General features: G+C 60.8%; 1 protein-coding gene across 2 annotated transcripts in view; it reads right to left on the reverse strand.

Annotated features, from left to right (window-relative positions):
- SLC9A5 (solute carrier family 9 member A5) overlaps positions 1-17,277 on the reverse strand; it is a 58,793-nt gene that overhangs the window by 10,651 nt on the left and 30,865 nt on the right. For both annotated transcript variants that reach the window (XM_050923158.1, XM_050923159.1), the window contains 8 exons: positions 14,352-14,529; positions 11,766-11,986; positions 10,670-10,872; positions 6,825-6,914; positions 6,582-6,652; positions 3,431-3,560; positions 2,630-2,718; positions 1,002-1,128 (listed from right to left, as the gene is read on the reverse strand). In XM_050923158.1, the coding sequence (XP_050779115.1) occupies positions 1,002-1,128; positions 2,630-2,718; positions 3,431-3,560; positions 6,582-6,652; positions 6,825-6,914; positions 10,670-10,872; positions 11,766-11,986; positions 14,352-14,529 (1,109 nt within the window). The remainder of the gene's footprint in view (positions 1-1,001; positions 1,129-2,629; positions 2,719-3,430; positions 3,561-6,581; positions 6,653-6,824; positions 6,915-10,669; positions 10,873-11,765; positions 11,987-14,351; positions 14,530-17,277) is intronic.

A 17,277-nucleotide genomic window follows, 5' to 3' on the forward strand; every position in this document is an offset into this window, starting at 1 on the left:
GGGGCTGGCTCCTTGGGGCGGATTTCTAGTCAGAGCCACAATCTGCAGGGCCCAAAGCAGGAATTCGACGGGACCGGACGGCTCTTAGGAGCTGTGGCTCCACAGCTGGGAGTGGGCCGCCACCCCGACGTACTGACCTCTACCAACGCCCGTCAGAGCAGCGGCACCTGTGCCCCAGCTAACGCAGCAGAGGGGAACGTGGGGGGAGCAGGGCCAAAGGCTGGCCGTAACTTTGGAAACGGCTGGCTCCGCACGGCCCCAGACACACAGCTGGCCTAGGCCCCTGGGGAAGGGGCAGCCCCAGACCTCGCCCTCCAACCCCCGTCAGCAGCAGCAAGTTGCTCCCTGGACAAGGAGCCCACAGGGTTTGGAAGATGCTGGTTGGGAGAAAGCCCCCAGAAAATCGAACCAGAGGCCTAGTGACTTGTACTGGTTTCAGAGCCCCTTAAGAACGACCAGCAGGTGGGACTGACGCAACCGCTCCTGTTTAGGATGGGGCCAGCTACGGACAGGCTTCTGCATCGGTCCTGATCCCTCCCCTTGTTCCCTGCCCCAGGCCGATGCGGCCGCTCCGGGCACTACACAGGGCCTCTCCCTGTTTTATGTTTTGCTCTATTTCCCCGGTCCCAGGGATACCGGCCTGATGGCTACTCAGCCTCCCTTGCCCGTTTAACTCAACGCTGCCCCATCCTCCTGTGCACAGCAATACAAGGTGTGGGCGTGACGCCCCGTCCAGCTCAGTGCTAAGCAAACTCCCAGGGCTGCGGGACCAGGCGATTCTGAATAGTTCTGCTCACCATGACCCTGGGAAAGGACACGTCCAGGGGCCAGGCTGGTGCATACAGCGAGTGCTCGGCCAGCACTGGGCCAGAGCCCTGCTCCAGTGAGAGATACCAAGAGTGGGGAGGGCTGGTTTCTATGCCCCCACAGTGTTTCCTACGGCTCATTACAGCTCCTGTCGGTGCTGCAGCGAGGTGGTGATGGGGCCCAGGGACGCTCACCCTCCTGCGTGGTTTGTAGAGGCTCCCGCATAACACATGGTGCATCACGGCATCTTCCTTATCCCTCCTGCTCCTCACGGTGTCGATGACCTGCAGATCCAGACATGCGCCGCTGCCGCTTTCCCTCCTGCGAGGGAGACACAGGCAGAGCGCTCAGCGCCCCCCGCTGGGGCAGGCGGGGCAGAGCCAGAGCGCAGGCGTCGCACGGTCAGTCTGCCAGCGCCAAGGGAGCGGGTGAGCTCTGTGCGCCTCCAAGCCAGAGCCATTACAGCGCCTGGCCTGGGGCATCGGCAGAGCCCCGCAGAGCTCGCTGGATTCCCGCGCTCTGAGCTCCCTGTACTCTGCTCTGCAGCGCCCCCTCTGGCCAGTGCTCAGAGTTCGGCTCGGCCCTTCCGCAGGGAGAAAGCAGGTGTGTGTATGTGTGTGGGGTGCACACCTGTTGTGTGTGCCTGTGCACACAGCCAGGGGCACATCCCGGCTCCTACGCACTCAGGGACAGCCTGGACACTCCTCCCAGAGAGAAGCAATTCGCTGACTCAGGGAAACCTAGATCAGATCTGCCAAGGGCAGCCGACAACTGGCCCCATGCGCCAGCTCTTCGTCCTCTCTGATGCCACTCAGCCTGCCCCGTCCCTCGCAGTGCTGAGAGCAGTCTCTGCTGCTGTCCCCCCAGCCCCACCCCTCCCCCCATGCAGACTCTAGGGGCAGACGGAGGGCCAGAGAGCGACACTGCTCTGCTGAACCCTGTCTGAGCCCAACCTTGCTCCAGCTGGAGCCCTGCTTCTCCCATGCTCCCCTTCATTCCATAGTCGCCCCTCATCCCCCTGCGCCACACCTCTCCCACCGCCCCACTGAACACAACTCCCCCCACCCCTTGTCTCAGCCCCTTTTCCAGGGAAAGATCCATCACCACCGAGGAGTGCAGAGGAGCCGGGAATGGAGCGGGCCTGTGCGAGGAGCCATGGGGGCGTAGCAGATGTCAGCGCTGGCTGACAGCGTGAACACACTGTCTACACTTCCTCGAAACACCTTGGGGATTCACACTCTAAAACACGTTGTTAGCTTAGAGACGCTCCCATTTCCCACCCTTACAGCACACTAAACCACCAGAAAGTCACTGGTAACGGCAGCTTCACCCGCATCAACCTCGGCTCACGGGCCTGACCCCAGCCACCCTCACTCCCTTCCAACGTATGGCAGCGGCCACGGGACACAGCGCAGGAGAACCCCTCCCAGAACTCCAGCCCCCCCTGCTCCCTGTGGCGGTAGGTGGGGTGCGGGAGGGAGCTAGCTAGCGGTGGAGCAGAGCAGCCAGAGTGTGCGTGAGCCCTGGGGTTTTCAAGGGCGGAGGCATCAGAGCAGTAAGTGGGGCCCAGCAGTAAGCGATGGAGTGAAGATAACAACAAATCCTAATGCATGGCCTGCAGTCACCACAGCACTCAATGCCCCAGAGGTGGCAGCAGATCTGCCACCTGGGCAGGACACGTCAGCCACAGCCTGGACCATTTGCAGGTGTGTAGGAGGTTAGGGAGGGCTCCATTCCTCCCAGCAGCCACCCCTCTGCAGAGCTGGGGCGGGAGGACCAGGAGCTCCCAGGGCAGGACATATCCCGGGCGCAGTGCACTCACAGGAGGTTTGTGACCGACGACTCCGACATGGAGCTCCTGCTGGGCATAGAGGGCAGCGTGAGCCTCGAGGCGGAGAGCACGTGACCACCCTAAAGGGAGCAAGAGACCAGAGCGGCGTCAAAGCCCCTGCCTGCGCTCAAGCAGATCCCCCCCGCAGAGCCGAGATGGGAGGTGCCAGGGTTCTGCTGGCACCTTGTGTCCCTCACCAGCCACCCAGCCGCCAGCTACCCCCTGCTGGCACCACCTGTCCCTCTACCCGACCTGGGGGCTGGGCAGAGCTGGCTGCCAGGGGGATCAGCCCCCCACTGACCCCACCTGGGGGCTGGGCAGAGCTGGCTGCCAGGAGCAATTGCTAGGTGCTCTCAGAGATATTTAACAGTTTGTGTTCTTTACTATTGATGGGCCACTTAAGGGCAGCGCCCAGGGGCCCAGGCCGGGGGGGAGGGGGGAGCACTCGGGGGGCTCAGCCGGGGGGCAGTGCATGGGGAGCCCCACTGGCCCCGCTTTCTGCTCCTGGCTCCAGGCTCTACGGGGCTGCCAGCTGTCCATAGGGGAACTGCTCTGGCCTGACAAGCTGCGACTGCCAGGGCCCTGGCGGGGGGTGGGCTGCCAGCACGGGAGGACTGGTTGGCCTGGGAGCCGGGGCAGAGCTGGTCCCTGTGCCTGGCGGGGAAGTGCCCCCCGCAGGGTTGGTTCATCCAGGAGAGCTGCAGGGGTCAGGCCCCGCCATGCCCTGGCCAAGCTGCGATCCAGCTGCCGCCGGGCAGGGCGTGCGGTAGCTGCTGGTGACTGCACTGGTACCTGATCTACAAAGCTGATGGCATCGCGGATATTCAGCTTGCAGTAAACGTCCCAGATTTCGTCTTTCAGCCGATAGGCCGATTTCCGCATCAGGAGCTGGCTCAGATATCTCTTGTCAAACTGCTCCCATCTGGCACAAGAGGGAGGAGGAGGTGATGAGCTCCCGTGCGCAGGGGTCTCCGGGCAGCCCCCTGGCCCCGGCACACCTGGGATTCCAGCCGAAGGGGCAGGTTAACAAGGCGTCTCCTCTAATGTTCAGCCACATGCCCCAGAGACAGGTACAGCAGCAATCGAGCTGCGATTCCCAGTGGCACTGGGGGAGGACAATTAGAACCATAGAACATCAACGTTGGAAGGGACCTCAGGAGGTCATCTAGTCCAACCCCCTGCTCAAAGCAAGACCAATCCCCAGACAGATTTTTGCCCCAGATCCCTAAATGGCCCCCCTCAAGGATTGAACTCACAACCCTGGGTTTAGCAGGCCAATGCTCAAACCACTGAGCTATCCTTCCCTCCATGGGGGCGGGGGCAATGCTCATTTGGGGCAGTGAGGGGAGTGGGTGGGGTGGGAGCATCCCTTAAGCAGCCCTGGCAGTCACTGGTACAAGAAATCAGCTGTGCAGTGGCTGGGGGAGAAAGCTCTGCCGCTAGTGTGCAAAGCTGGCTGGGAGCTGGTGGGGGGAGCGGCCCCCCATGCTGACAGCACCACGGCTCCGTATGGCAGGCAGGGTGCGGAGGGGCAGGAAGAGCATCCTGTGGGAGGGGGTGGGCAGCAGGAGGGGACCCCGCAGGGACTGCAGCGAGCGAGCAGGGCAGGGAAGGCTCTCCCGAGCTGGAACCCCTCCCCATCAGGAAATGGACTCAGGGCTGTGGTGCCTCACAGGAGCTGTCGCTCCAGCACCTTTGTGCCCCACATCATCCAGGGGGCTCATGCCTGGCTGGACTCCATCTCCCATGGAGCCCCACAGTCTCTCCCTGCGGCCAAGCTGCCATGGCCCATCGTGGACTCTCACAGAGCATGGCAGAGGCCCAAGACTGGGGTGACGGTGCACTCCGTACGCTTTCTAAAAATATGTTTCTAAGTGTGAATATGCTGTAACTGGAATATGCTTTATGCAAAAGGTCTCTCGTAAGGTGTCATTACAAAGCTTATAATCTACTGAGTGTGTTCGTCCTATTTGTATGAATGTATCATTCTTGTTTCTGAAACAAGGAATATGAAGTATAGCTCTGTGGTCCTACTGTAATTATGCAAAGCAGGGGTCATTAATGGTGGTTTGGAATGTTGATGGCTCCCATTAACCAGGACAATTGACTGTAGATGGCTCTGTTTACCTGCAAGCCTGCATGTGGGTAATGAAAAATGGGGTCTTGCAGTGACATGTCACCTGATACTGGACACCATCTTAAACCTGGTCCTTTTCCATTTAGAAGGAGGGGTGGGAACCCAGAGAGACAAAGGATTCCCACCTTGTGCCAAAGCTATAAAAGGGAGTGGAGCAGGACAAGGAGGTTCCAGTCATGAGAAAACCCCTAGTTTCCACCTAAGATGCCTGCTGGAACTAACAAGGGCTGTACCAGGGGAAAGGGTTGGGCCCAGACTAGGAAGAAGTCTAGTCTGTGAAAGAAGCTTATTGCAACATCTGAGGGTAAGATTTACCTGTATTCAGTTTATTAATGTATTAGACTTAGATTTGCATGTTTTGTTTTACTTTGCTTGGTAACTTACTTTATTCTGACTGTTATTATATGGAACCACTTAAATCCTAATTTTTATACTTAATAAAATCACTTTTGTTTATTAGTAAACCTAGAGTAAACGATTAATACCTGGGGAAGCGAACAGCTGTGCGTATCTCTCTATCAGTGTTATAGAGGGCGAACAATGTATGAGTTTACCCTGCATATGCTTTATATAGGGTAAAACAGATTTATTTGGGGTCTGGACCCCATTGGGAGCTGGGTGTTTGGGTGCTGGAGATAGGTGACCTGCTGAGCAGTTTTCGGTTAAAGTCTGCAGCTTTGGGGGCATGGACCAGACCTTGGTCTGTGTTTGTTGCAGGCTGGCGTGTCTGGCTCAGCAAGGCAGGGTTCTGGAGTCCCAAGCTGGCAGGGAAAATGGGCTCAGAGGCAATCTCAGCACATCAGGTGACAGTCCCAAGTGCGTCTCTGTAACCAAACCCATCACAACTGGCACTTCCCACTGGCCAGGCCTGGTGCTGAGCAGAGGCTGAGAGAGGAGGGCACCACGGATTTAAAAGTGTGCTGAGCAATCCCATCTTGCGTCTTCCTGGCGCCAAGGTCATAGTCCAAGAAGCTGGGAGGTCAGGTCAGAGCGGGTGGAGAGATGAGGGAGTTGTGGTGGTGGTGGTGGTGGGTGGGGAAATGAGGGTGTCACGGGTTGGGTCAGGGAGAGGAGGTGGTTGGAGTGGGGGTGGGCGGGGAGAGGAGGTGGTAGGCGTAGGGGTAGGGGTAGGGGTCGGGGCAGGGAGACGAGGTGGTTGGGGTGGGGGTGATGAAGAGGTCGGGGCTGGGGGGGTGGGCAGAGAGGCAAGCAGTTCAGGGTCAGGTTCAGAGCGGATGGAGAGATGAGGGGGTCGGTGTTGGGATGGGCATGGGCATTGGTGGAGCGATGAGGGTATCGGGGGTTGGGGCAGTCGGGGAGATGAGGGTGTCGGGGTTGTATGGGGAGAGGAGGAGGTTGGCATGGGGTGGGCGGGGAGAGGAGGTTGGAGCTGGGGTGATGAAGAGGGGTGGGCAGAGAGGCATTGGGGTCAGGTTCAGAGGGATGGGGAGATGAGGGGGTTGGGTGACAAGCCACGTGAGAGGGCCGGGGTGGGTGGGGGTGAGCCCCCCTAGACAGGTGCTGTTGGCTCTCGGGATGCGATCGCAGGGACAGGAAGGCCCGAGACCCGCTGGGATGCACCGTTCCCCTCAGTCCCAGGGAGCCAGGCCCATGGCGGGGTCCTGGGGCAGAGAGCAGCACTGGGCCTGCCAGCCACACACCAGCCTCACGTTGCTCCTCTCAGGCCTGCAGACTGAGGGGTCACCTTCCAAGCCCCTGTAGGGCCCCGGGGTCCCCACTCAGTGCCCCACAGCTGGCACGGGCCCAGGGAACACACAGGGCCAGAGCGCGACGGGGGGCACTCACTTGTCTCGCCAGTACCGGTAACCGTGGTGACCGACCACATCCTCCACCGCTGCCAGAATGTGGTCAAAGGCCTTGGAAAGAGAAAACACAGTGAGGGAGTGCTGGGGGGGGCCTGGGGCAGAGTCTGAACTGGCGCCCGGTCCCTGCTGGAAACTGCCCCTGTCAAAAGGAGAGCCGGGGCAGGGCCCGTGGCGGGCAGGGCCAGGGAGACGCCGGCCGTCCCGGCTTGGCCCCGCTACCTACGTGCTCGTGCAGCTCCTCGTTCAGCGTTGGCTTGTGATGGTCGCTCCGCTTCACCTTCAGCCACTTCACCAGGGGCTTGATGGTCAGACCCTGAAAGGGCAGAGCAAGACTGTCAGTGAGGGAGCAGCTCCCGCAGGGCCCCGTGGGCACCAAGCCAGCCCCAACTCTCCCCAGCAAGGGGAGGCCGGCCCAGCTGCCCCAGCCTAGGCAGCATCTACCCTGGGCCTTTGCCACTCCGCTCTCCCCTCTTCTGAGCGCATCCTGGGGGAGCCCGCCGAGCCATCCGCCCCAGTACGCAGGCAGCCAGGGCTGCTGGGCCAAGATGCAGCACAAGAAAGGAGGTGCTGTCCCAAGGCCTTGGCACCAGGAGACATGTGCCTACAGCGTACCAGGGCCTCCACGCCTCTCGCACGCTCGTGTGAATCAGAAGTGGCGCCAGTGCCATCCAAGTGACACTGGGGCAGGGAGGTGTTAAAATTGGGACCTCGGTATGGGCTGAGGTCCTTAGACGCTGTCTGCTACAAGCAAAGCTGACAGATGCCTGGTTTCTCAGGCAGGGAAGAAGCCCTTGGTAGAGCAGTGGCTGGTGCAGTGCAGGGGAGAGGACGCTTGGGACCAGCAGCCCCCAGTCAGGCGGTTAGCTACCAGCCGGCACAGTGAATCACCCAGTCATTCACAGAATAAAATCCCGGAGAAGTGCAGAGGAAGCAGAGGCCAGAGCACATAGAAGTGCAATGCTCGAGCCAAGGGAAGGGGAAACCACCATATGGCCAGACATGATGGAACAAACATGAATCACAAAACACCCCGGGGCAATTCCAGCAAAGGCAGCAGAGTCACACCAGCGTGGGCTTGACCCACTGACGTCGATGCGATGAGGAATCACAGAACAGCAGCAGTGAGCGGCGCGGGTTTATAAAGAACCCCAGTCTCACCAGCCAGGCTCGGTTGCTGGCTTTGGTGAGGAGCTTCTTCTTACTGGCCGCGTGCCCAATCTCCATGAGGGACGGGATCCCTGTGGGGCAGGCGCCGCCCTTAACTGGAGGTGCAACAGGAAGGCTGCCCCTGTGCGGCCTTCAGGAGACTGCAGGGCTCACACTCGGCCTGGCACGGCCGGGGTGGGCAGAGAGCAGCACAGGGCAGGGCTCACACCCGGCCTGGCATGGCCGGGCGGGCAGAGAGCGGCACAGGGCAGGGCTCACACCCAGCCTGGCACGGCTGGGGCGGGCAGAGAGCAGCACAGGGCTCACACCCAGCCTGGCATGGACGGGGAGGGCAGAGAGCAGCACAGGGCAGGGCTCACACCCTGCCTGGTATGTCCGAGGCGGGCAGAGGGCAGCATAGGACAGGGCTAACACCCAGTCTGGCACAGCTCAGGCGGGCAGAGAGCAGCACAGGGCAGGGCTCACACCCGGCCTGGCACGGCTAGGGGGGGCGGGTGGCAGAGAGCAGCACAGGGCAGGGCTCACACCCGGCCTGGCACGGCTACGGGGGGCGGGTGGCAGAGAGCAGCACACCGCAGGGCTCACACCTGGCCTGGCACGGCTGGGGGGGGGGGCAGAGAGCAGCACAGGGCAGGGCTCACACACGGCCTGGCACAGCTGGGGGGTGGGGGCAGAGAGCAGCACAGGGCAGGGCTCACAAACGGCCTGGCACAGCTGGGGGGTGAGGGCAGAGAGCAGCACAGGGCAGGGCTCACACACGGCCTGGCACAGCTGGGGGGTGGGGGCAGAGAGCAGCACAGCACAGGGCTCACACATGGCCTGGCACGGCTGGGGGGGGGGCAGAGAGCAGCACAGGGTAGGGCTCCCACACGGCCTGGCACAGCTGGGGGTGGGGCAGAGAGCAGCACAGGGCAGGGCTCACACACGGCCTGGCACGGCTGTGGGGGCGGGTGGCAGAGAGCAGCACACCGCGGGGCTCACACCCGGCCTGGCACGGCTGGGGGTGGGGCAGAGAGCAGCACAGGGCAGGGCTCACACATGGCCTGGCACGGCTGGGGGTGGGGGCAGAGAGCAGCACAGGGCAGGGCTCACACATGGCCTGGCACGGCTGGGGGGCAGAGAGCAGCACAGGGCAGGGCTCACACCCGGCCTGGCACAGCTGGGGGTGGGGCAGAGAGCAGCACAGGACAGGGCTCACACCCGGCCTGGCACAGCTGTGGGGCGGGGGGGCAGAGAGCAGCACAGGGCAGGGCTCACACCCGGCCTGGCACGGCTGGGGGGGGGGGCAGAGAGCAGCACAGGGCAGGGCTCACACATGGCCTGGCACGGCTGGGGGGCAGAGAGCAGCACAGGGCAGGGCTCACACACGGCCTGGCACGGCTGTGGGTGGGGCAGAGAGCAGCACAGGGCAGGGCTCACACCCGGCCTGGCACGGCTGTGGGGCGGGGGGGCAGAGAGCAGCACAGGGCAGGGCTCACACACGGCCTGGCACGGCTGGGGGTGGGGCAGAGAGCAGCACAGGGCAGGGCTCCCACCTGGTCTGCCCAGGGACTTTGCCCCACCAGCATTTTAGCGAGGTCACAGTGCCACCTAGTGGCCACGCCTGAGTTTCACCCTGGGGACCGTGGCGGTGACAAGCACAGGGCCCACGTTGCTGCTGTCTGCCCGTGCAGATGGATGGGCTCTAGTGTGGCCTGCTCACAACTAACCCAAACTACATCACACGCGAGTGCCAGCGGCGCCTGCCCGAGCTGCAGGGTGTGACACCCAACTCCGAGGCGCAGGCCTGAGCAGACCCGCCCCACAGCCAGAGAACGAGGGCCGCTCACTAGTACTCACGAGCAGCACAAGAGGAGGCACCGCTGGCACCCTATGAGCACTGCTGCCCACTGACTGTCTGGGTGAGCGACAGGGCCCCGCGGACTCGCCCTGTGCTGCACTGGCACTGGGTGGGGGCCAGAGCCTGCGCAGGGAAAGCAGACGGGGCCCTGGCCAGCAGGGGGGCCAGGACTCACAGGTGCATCTCCACTCCCCTCCTGCCCCTGGCTCTGTGCAGGCTCTGTCTGGCAGGACATGCGGACGGGGCCATGTGGCCTGGAGCTGACCTGAAGGGGCAGGGGTAGTGAGGGGCTCTGTCTGGCAGGGGGCTCAGCACTTCCAGGGGGTAGCCTCCCCGCTCGCAGTCTCTGCCAACGTCCCCAGCTGCAAGAAATACCTCAGGCGAATGCAGGTGAGTCCTGCTGATTATTCCTGCTGATTATAATACTGGGGTGGGGGGGGTGCTAAGAAAACAGTCCCCCATTGACAACCCTATCTGGCAACCCTGGAGCAGCTTCTCCTTAGGCTGAACTGGGTGTAAGTGACAGGCATCAGGAGCAGAGCGCGGGGGAGGGAACACGGGGGGAAGGGGTAGGTGCCAGCTCCCCTCTAGTAGCCACATGTCTTTTGCTCTCTTTGCTGCTGCCCCCTGGCTCTGTGCCCCAGGCCTAGTGCGTGTGCCCAGCCTGGGTGCCGAAAACAGCCGGGGGAGCTGGCTGGTGCCAGGCACAGCAGGCAGGAGGGGAGTGTCCAGCCCCGTCTCTCTAAGGCATGTTTTGTCTAAGAGAGAGATGCAGCTGCCCCATCCAGAGAACTGCTATGGGCCCTGCGATGCCCAAGGGGGCAGGGCTGTCTGCCCATATCCCAGCACCCCCAGCTCCAGTCCTGCCGCCCCAGAGGACTGGAGTCCTGCAGTGCTACCTCCAGCCTCCTCCAACCCAGGCCTTGTATCTCCCCACGAGCTGCCTCCGAGGCCAGCCCCCTGCAGCCGGGCAGGAGCACCACAGCTAGCCCTGCTCTCCAGCACAGAGCCAGGCTGGAGGTTTGGTGTGGTTGGGGATGGCCGGGCCCTGCCATGCTGACCTGCACGAGGACGGTGAAGAAGACCACCACGATGGTTGTTGCCACGAAGTAGTCCTTGGCTCGCACCTTGGCTCCATCCAGCAGGATGACCAGGGCAAAGGCGACGGCCCCCCGCAGGCCCCCGTATGACATCACCACCTGGTCGATGCGATCCAGTGGCATGAGGCGGAAGTGGTTGAGCACCCAGGTCTGGAGGATGACACCTAGGGGAGAAGGGGAGGGATGCGGATGAGGGCCTGGCCTGGGTGTGTGCTCTGCAGGATGCAGCCAGGGACAGGGCTCTTACAAACCCTCTGCAAGAGCCCCCCAGTCCTATCCCTGGCAGATTGCCCCACGAGCCAGGAGGGAGCTCTGGGCATCTGTCACGGAGTCTCCGGGCGATGCTCCGGAACTGCTCCCCACCAAGCCAGTCAGGACTTTGGGGAGCCTCCTCTCCCTTGGAGCAGACTTGTTCAGGGCAAGAAGCTCACACGTCTTCACCTCCTGGGTCTCTCCTTGGAGCATTCAGCATCCTCTGCCCCTCCGTGCGCTTCCCACAGCGAGTCCACCCCAGCGGGGTCCTGGGGAAGCCACCGGGTCCTGCACCCCCACTTTGCAGTCAGACGTGACTCTCAGCCAGCCAGTAAAACAGAGGTTTATTCAATGACAGGAACAGGGTCTAAAACAGAGCTTGTAGGTACAGAGAACCGGACCCCTTGGCCGGGTCCATTCTGGGGGTCAGTGAGCCAGACCCCCACGTCTGCCCTTAGCCAGCTCCAGACTAACAACCCCCCCCCTGCCCCTCCTCTCTGCTCAGCCCCTTTCCCGGGCCAGGAGGTCACCTGATCCCTTTGTCTCCAACACCTTCAGCTGGCACCTTTGCAGAGGAGGGGCCCAGGCCATCAGTTGCTAAGAGACAGAGTGTCAGGCATTTAGGTGCACTGGCCCTTTGCTCTGCCAGATACTTAAGAACTGCCATGGGGACACTGAGGCACCAACACAGTATTCAGAGAAACCATTAAGAACTTTCCCAGTTCGTCACAGCATCCTGGGGACCTGACAGCCCCCAGCCAGAGGCTGAGAGCTGCAGACAGCACAGGATAGGAGAGCGACTGACCCACGGCCCGGAAAAGCAGGATGAAGAGCAGGGTGCCCAGCACCAGTGCCGTGTCCCACGCCCACTTGGAGGTGTCCACGGCGGAGATACCCAGGAACATGAAGATGACGGTCTCGGAGCTGCTAGCCAGCGTTTTCATGGTGTACTTGACAGTGGTGCGGGATTTCCGTGAGATGTTGGCTTCCACATATTTCTTACAGCAGATCCCACAGAAGGTGACCCTAGAAGGCAGCAAGAGCTTGGGATTGATGTGGGTAGGGCCACACTACCCCCTCTCCGCTCCCTTTGCACTGGCCAGCAAGTGCCATGAGCCCTGCACGCTCACCACGGTGGGATCCCCCTCTCCCAGGTCCTCCACCCGCTGCTCTCACTCAGCTGAGCCAGAGGGGCCAAGTCTGGGTGTGCAGCAGGAGGACCAGCCGTCGCTCAGGCGCTGCTTCCACCCCATGTGGCAGCCCGCAGAGCCCTGTGCCATGTGATAGTCATGCCTGTCTCATGTCCAGCTCCAAGGTGCTGCCATCCAATATTGTGTGGCTGCCTACATGCCCCGGCAGACAAAGACCCGGTTATGGGATCTAGAGACAGGGCATACAGCACCTGCAGCATGTCACAGACAGTGTCAGCAACTCACCAGGCGCCCGGTGCAGAGCTCAGAGGCCCACACCCAGAGAGAAGGACAGCAAGAGCCCACCAGCACACCAGGGTTCGCAAACTGCCTGTGGTTCTCCACATACTGTGTGCCAGGCGTGCCAGCTACCATGGCTGCTCTGCTCTCTGGACTCTGAGTAATGGACAGAGTCAGCGTCACCCGCCACCACCCTCTGCCCGCCCCCAGCTGCTGGAGCTCCAGCCTCAGGCCTTAAAGCCAGGCTGGGCAGAAATGGCTTCTTCCTAAAGCCCCCCTGCTTCCCCAGGAGCACTGCCTGCCCTCCCCTGCCACAGAGAGAGCCCCTCCTAGCCCCCGAAGGGCCAGCACTCCTGCTTAGAGCAGTACTTCAGTGCCAGCCACAAACGACCCTTCCTCATTCAGTCACAGCTTTCTCCAGGCTCTGCCAGGGCCCTTACACGATTCTTCCTATGCGTGGCCTGGGCCCCGGAGTTACTGCTCACGGCCAGTGACTGAACAAAGCAAGAGGGAAACGGCCAGATCAGACCCTGGGGCACTTGGCTCCAGGATGTTCCCTGACATGGGCGGGGGCAACAGGCCAGGGAGGGAGGCGGCAAGAGACAACCATACACGGGGCCCCTCACGGATGGCAGCACCCCAGGCAGTGCCTCCGACAGGCAAGACTCTGAGTTCAGGGAGGTTCCGTTTGGTCTGAGCTGGTCAATGCGGGCGCAGAACAACATCTCTGAGCGAGCCCGGACGCCAGCGATCTCTGCGCTGCAATTGTCACCGCCTTGGGCTGCTCATCGAAATGCCGCCAGGAGGTGGATCTGCCCAGGGACGGAGCTCTCCTGGGACAGCATTCCAGGCAATTTACCCGCAGACAGGAACAGCGTCAGCACCTCTCAGCAGCTCCAGCCTGGCCCCGGCTGGCTGCCCTTGCCCTGGCGTCTCTCCCCCGCAGCCTCTCCTCTGTCCCATTGGGGAGGCGCTGAGAGGCTCCCAGAGGGGGAGAAGGGAGCCTGCCACTATGGGGGGGAAGCTTTGTCCCAATGCTGCCATTTCCGCTCCTTTGGCCGAGTCCCCTGGACAGACAGTCCCCGGGAAAGGCCCTTTCCCGAGTGACAGGAATCTAGTTGCTGAACCTACAAAATCAAACCAGTCTGGGCTCAGAACCCACCCAGCGACCAGGAGATCATAGTATAACGTATGCGATCCAACGCCCAGCTCCAGGGCACCAGCTTTGTAGCCCATGTGTAGCAGCAGCTCCTGGGGAGAACGGGAAGGGCACCCCCAGCTCAGTTCCTAGGAAATGGCCCCAGCAACTCGACTGGGGCCCGGGAGTCTCAGGCGGAGCACGCGGGGTCCGGGAGAGAGGAGGAGACACTGAATGCAAAGGGAGCCTGGGAGTCCCAGCGTCTCTTCTCGGTTCAGGGTGTTGCTGTCTCAGGCCAGGCCGACAGCAAGAACTGAACCACAGCCCCCTATGACAGGGGGGGTCCTCGCAGAGCTCTGGTAGCAGAGCAGCCAGGGCCTGGAGACCGTCAGCACCTCAGGTGGGAAAGCAAATGAGGAGTCTGAGTGCTGGAGATCAGCTCCTGGAATGAGCAAAGAACCTTGGTGGGGGGCGAACCCTGGAGATCCCCTCACAAGCAATTAACTCGTCTATTAAGTGACTGGGTCAGGGCTATTGTCTGGCGATGTGAAGGGGAGGGGACTGCGGGTGGGGAATCGAGGAGCGATGTGAAGGGCTGTGGATCCAAGAGTGATGTCAAGGGGAGGGAGCTGTGGCTGGGGATGGTGGAGCGACGCGAAAGGGAGGGGGCTGCAGGTGGGGCTCGAGGAGCAGTGTGAACAGGAGGGCAGAGGCTGCAGGGAACCTGCTCCCACAAGGATGTGCCACGCCAGTCCCATGGGGCCCAGCATCCCTCCCGCCCAGGTTGGATCTCCAGGGAAAAGCCCAAGCGTGCGGTACTCACGCGAGGATGGAGGAGAGTGAGACCATCTCGGCGGCAAGGTACGCCATGTACGCCAGCAGGAAGACGAAGAGCGGCTCGATGATGCGCACGCGCTTGGTGAACCTGGTGATCAGCGCCAGCAGGAAGGCGAAGAGCAGCCCCACGGCCGCCCCCCCGAGGCTCACCACGAAGAAGGAAGCTGGGGGGCACAAGAGCAGATCCTCATGGAGTGAGTCTTGCTGGCTGCAGCCTTGGTCTCGGCAGCAGTTTGCTTCCCAGCCGTGAGCCCTGCAGAAGGCAGCTTGTATCTACCGCCAGAGGGAGCCTCTCCCCTTTTCCCGGAGACCTGCCTGCTGAGCCTGCCTTTGGAGAGGCCTCTACTGAGGATGGCTGCGCCCCAAAAGCAGTGAACCCGGCTAACTGCAGAGGTCGGGACACGCTGCACAGGGGCTGTTCTTTCTTCCTTACTGACAAATATGGAGATATGCCTATCTCGCAGAGCTGGAAGGGACCCCGAAAGGTCATTAAGTCCAGCCCCCTGCCTTCACTAGCAGGACCAGGTACTGATTTTGCCCCAGATCCCTAAGTGGCCCCCTCAAGAATTGAACTCACAACCCTGGGTTTAGCAGGCCAATGCTCAAACCGCTGACCCTGCTCCACCCCCTTCCCCAAGGCCCCGCCTTCACTCTGCCTCAGTCACTGCATTTTTAACAGGCACGTTGCTTGTCAAATAAACCCCCTTCGGAGGAAAGCCCATCCGAGAAGCGACGTGCCTGTTAAAAAAGCAGTGACAGAGGTGGAGCGAGGGCGGGGCCTTGGGGAAGGGGGCGGAGCAGGGAGAGGCAGGGTGAGGGCAGGGCCTTGGGGAGGGGGCAGGGCGAAGGAAGAGGAGGAGTGAAGGCGGGGCCTTGGGGGAGGGGGTGGGTATTGCCCTCGGGGTGGAGCACCCCCAAGAAAAACTAAAAGTCAGCAGCTGTGTCTCTGACTTTCCCTCTCTGGCCCATGCATGCACCGCGGAGCGCCAGCCCGGCACAGATATGGCAAGCCGGCACACACAGCATAGGGAAATAAGGGGCAGGGAGCAGCTCTCTCAGGACAGAGAGCGAGGCCTGGAACTCCTCAAAGGGCACAGACCTGAGGCACAACAGCATCTGATGAGGAGGCCTCCAGCGGAGACAAAGGAGCCCCTCTGGGAACGTCTTGGCACTGCCTGGCGTGGCAGAGTGGGAGATATTGGACAGTCCACGGGGAGTGAGGCGTTCACCTCCTGATTCCAAACGCTGCCTCCTCTGCCCATGGGGGGAGGCAAAGGGGAGCTGCGGCCCCTCCCCAGGATCAAAGGCAGCCACCAGGCCCCGGGGAACAAAAAGCAAAACCTTCTCCTGTGCATTTCCTGGGGGCCACCCCCTGCAGCCTCCACCTCCACTCCATCCCCTAGCTGCCAAACCTCCTGCTCGCCCCCCCGAGCAGCTACACAAACAGCCCACAGGGGCAAACCAAACACTTGGGGGCAGTAAAAATCAGTGGAATTGAATCTATAAATAAATACCCCAAGAATTACAGGATTGGACAGGGGATTTCAACTATGCTACTTTGGGTGACACCTACTAACACTTCAGGTACAACAATGGAAAAACCAGACAGGGCAGATGACCCATCAGCAAGAACAACAGACTGTGAAAAGCTTGGCCTTCCTGGGGACGCGTCAGACTGCCCCTGACTCATGGACGCTGTGATCCTACAGTCAGGGGGTCTTGTCACCTGACACTAAACATTACCTGGGACTTCTTGTAACTTTCCACTGGAAGGGAAGGGGGGATTAAGTTTGGGGAACAAAGGATTCCCGCCTTGTGTAAATCCTATTTAAGGGTGGGGAGGAAGGCAAACGGGTCTCCTCCTCCTCCACTCTATGGCCTGTCTGCCCAAGAAGAAAGACTGGTAAAGCCACCTGAAGGGAAGGCGAACGGGAGTCCAGACTGAGACAGGGTCCAGTCTGAAAAGTAATATAATGAACTCTGAACCCCAGAAACTTTGCAACCTTCCTAAAATAACATTTAGGGTGAGAACTTACATTGTGTAACCTGTTTCTTAAGTCTATTGAACTTAGCTTGCGTATTTTGGTTTATTTGGTCAGTAATCTGCTTGGTTCTGTCTGTTCTCTCTTATATTCATTTACAATTCACCTTTTGTAGTTACCAAACTTATTTCTTCTTTATAATATAACCCCCATTTCTATAATTTCTAACGGGGGTAAGGGGAGAAGTCATGCACATCTCTCTTCATATTGAGGGAGGGAGCGAATTTTATGAGCTTGCGCTGTACAAATATTTCTATACAGTGCAAGACAGGGTTATTTCGGGTTTGTCTCCCAAAAGGGGTGTGCACGTGAGTGCTGGGGGAGCCCCTCACACAGAGCTGACTTCAGTCTGTGTCTGCAGCAGGGTGTGGGGGTGTGTTAGTTAATAGGCCGGCGAGCCTAATCCAGCAAAGCAGGGAGAGGGAGCCCAGGCTGATTGAGCAGGGGAGGCTCAGTGAAACCCCAGCACATCAGGTGGCACCCAGAAGGGGGGTCCAACCCGTCACACCAATCAACCAAAACAAGCCTCCACCTATGACTGGAGACCAGAGGCTGATGTTTGCTGCTGTATGATCTGTGAAACGAGACATGGGCACATGCTACAACAGGGGTGGGCAAACTTTTTGGTCCAAGGGCCACATCGGGGAAAAGACGTATGGCGGGCCATGAATGCTCACAAAATTGGGGCTGCAGTGCAGGAGGGGGTGATGGCTCTGGTTAGGGGTGCAGGCTCTGGGGATGAGGAGTTTGGGATGCAGGAGGGTGCTCAGGGCTGGGATCAAGGGGTTTGGAGAGCAGGAGGGGGATCAGGGCTGGGGCAGGGGGTTGGGGCGTGGGGAGAGGCTCAGGGGGTGCAGCCTGGAGTACCAG

The sequence above is a fragment of the Gopherus flavomarginatus genome, chromosome 14 (assembly GCF_025201925.1).
Source record: "Gopherus flavomarginatus isolate rGopFla2 chromosome 14, rGopFla2.mat.asm, whole genome shotgun sequence".
Classification (NCBI taxonomy): Eukaryota; Metazoa; Chordata; order Testudines; family Testudinidae; genus Gopherus; species Gopherus flavomarginatus.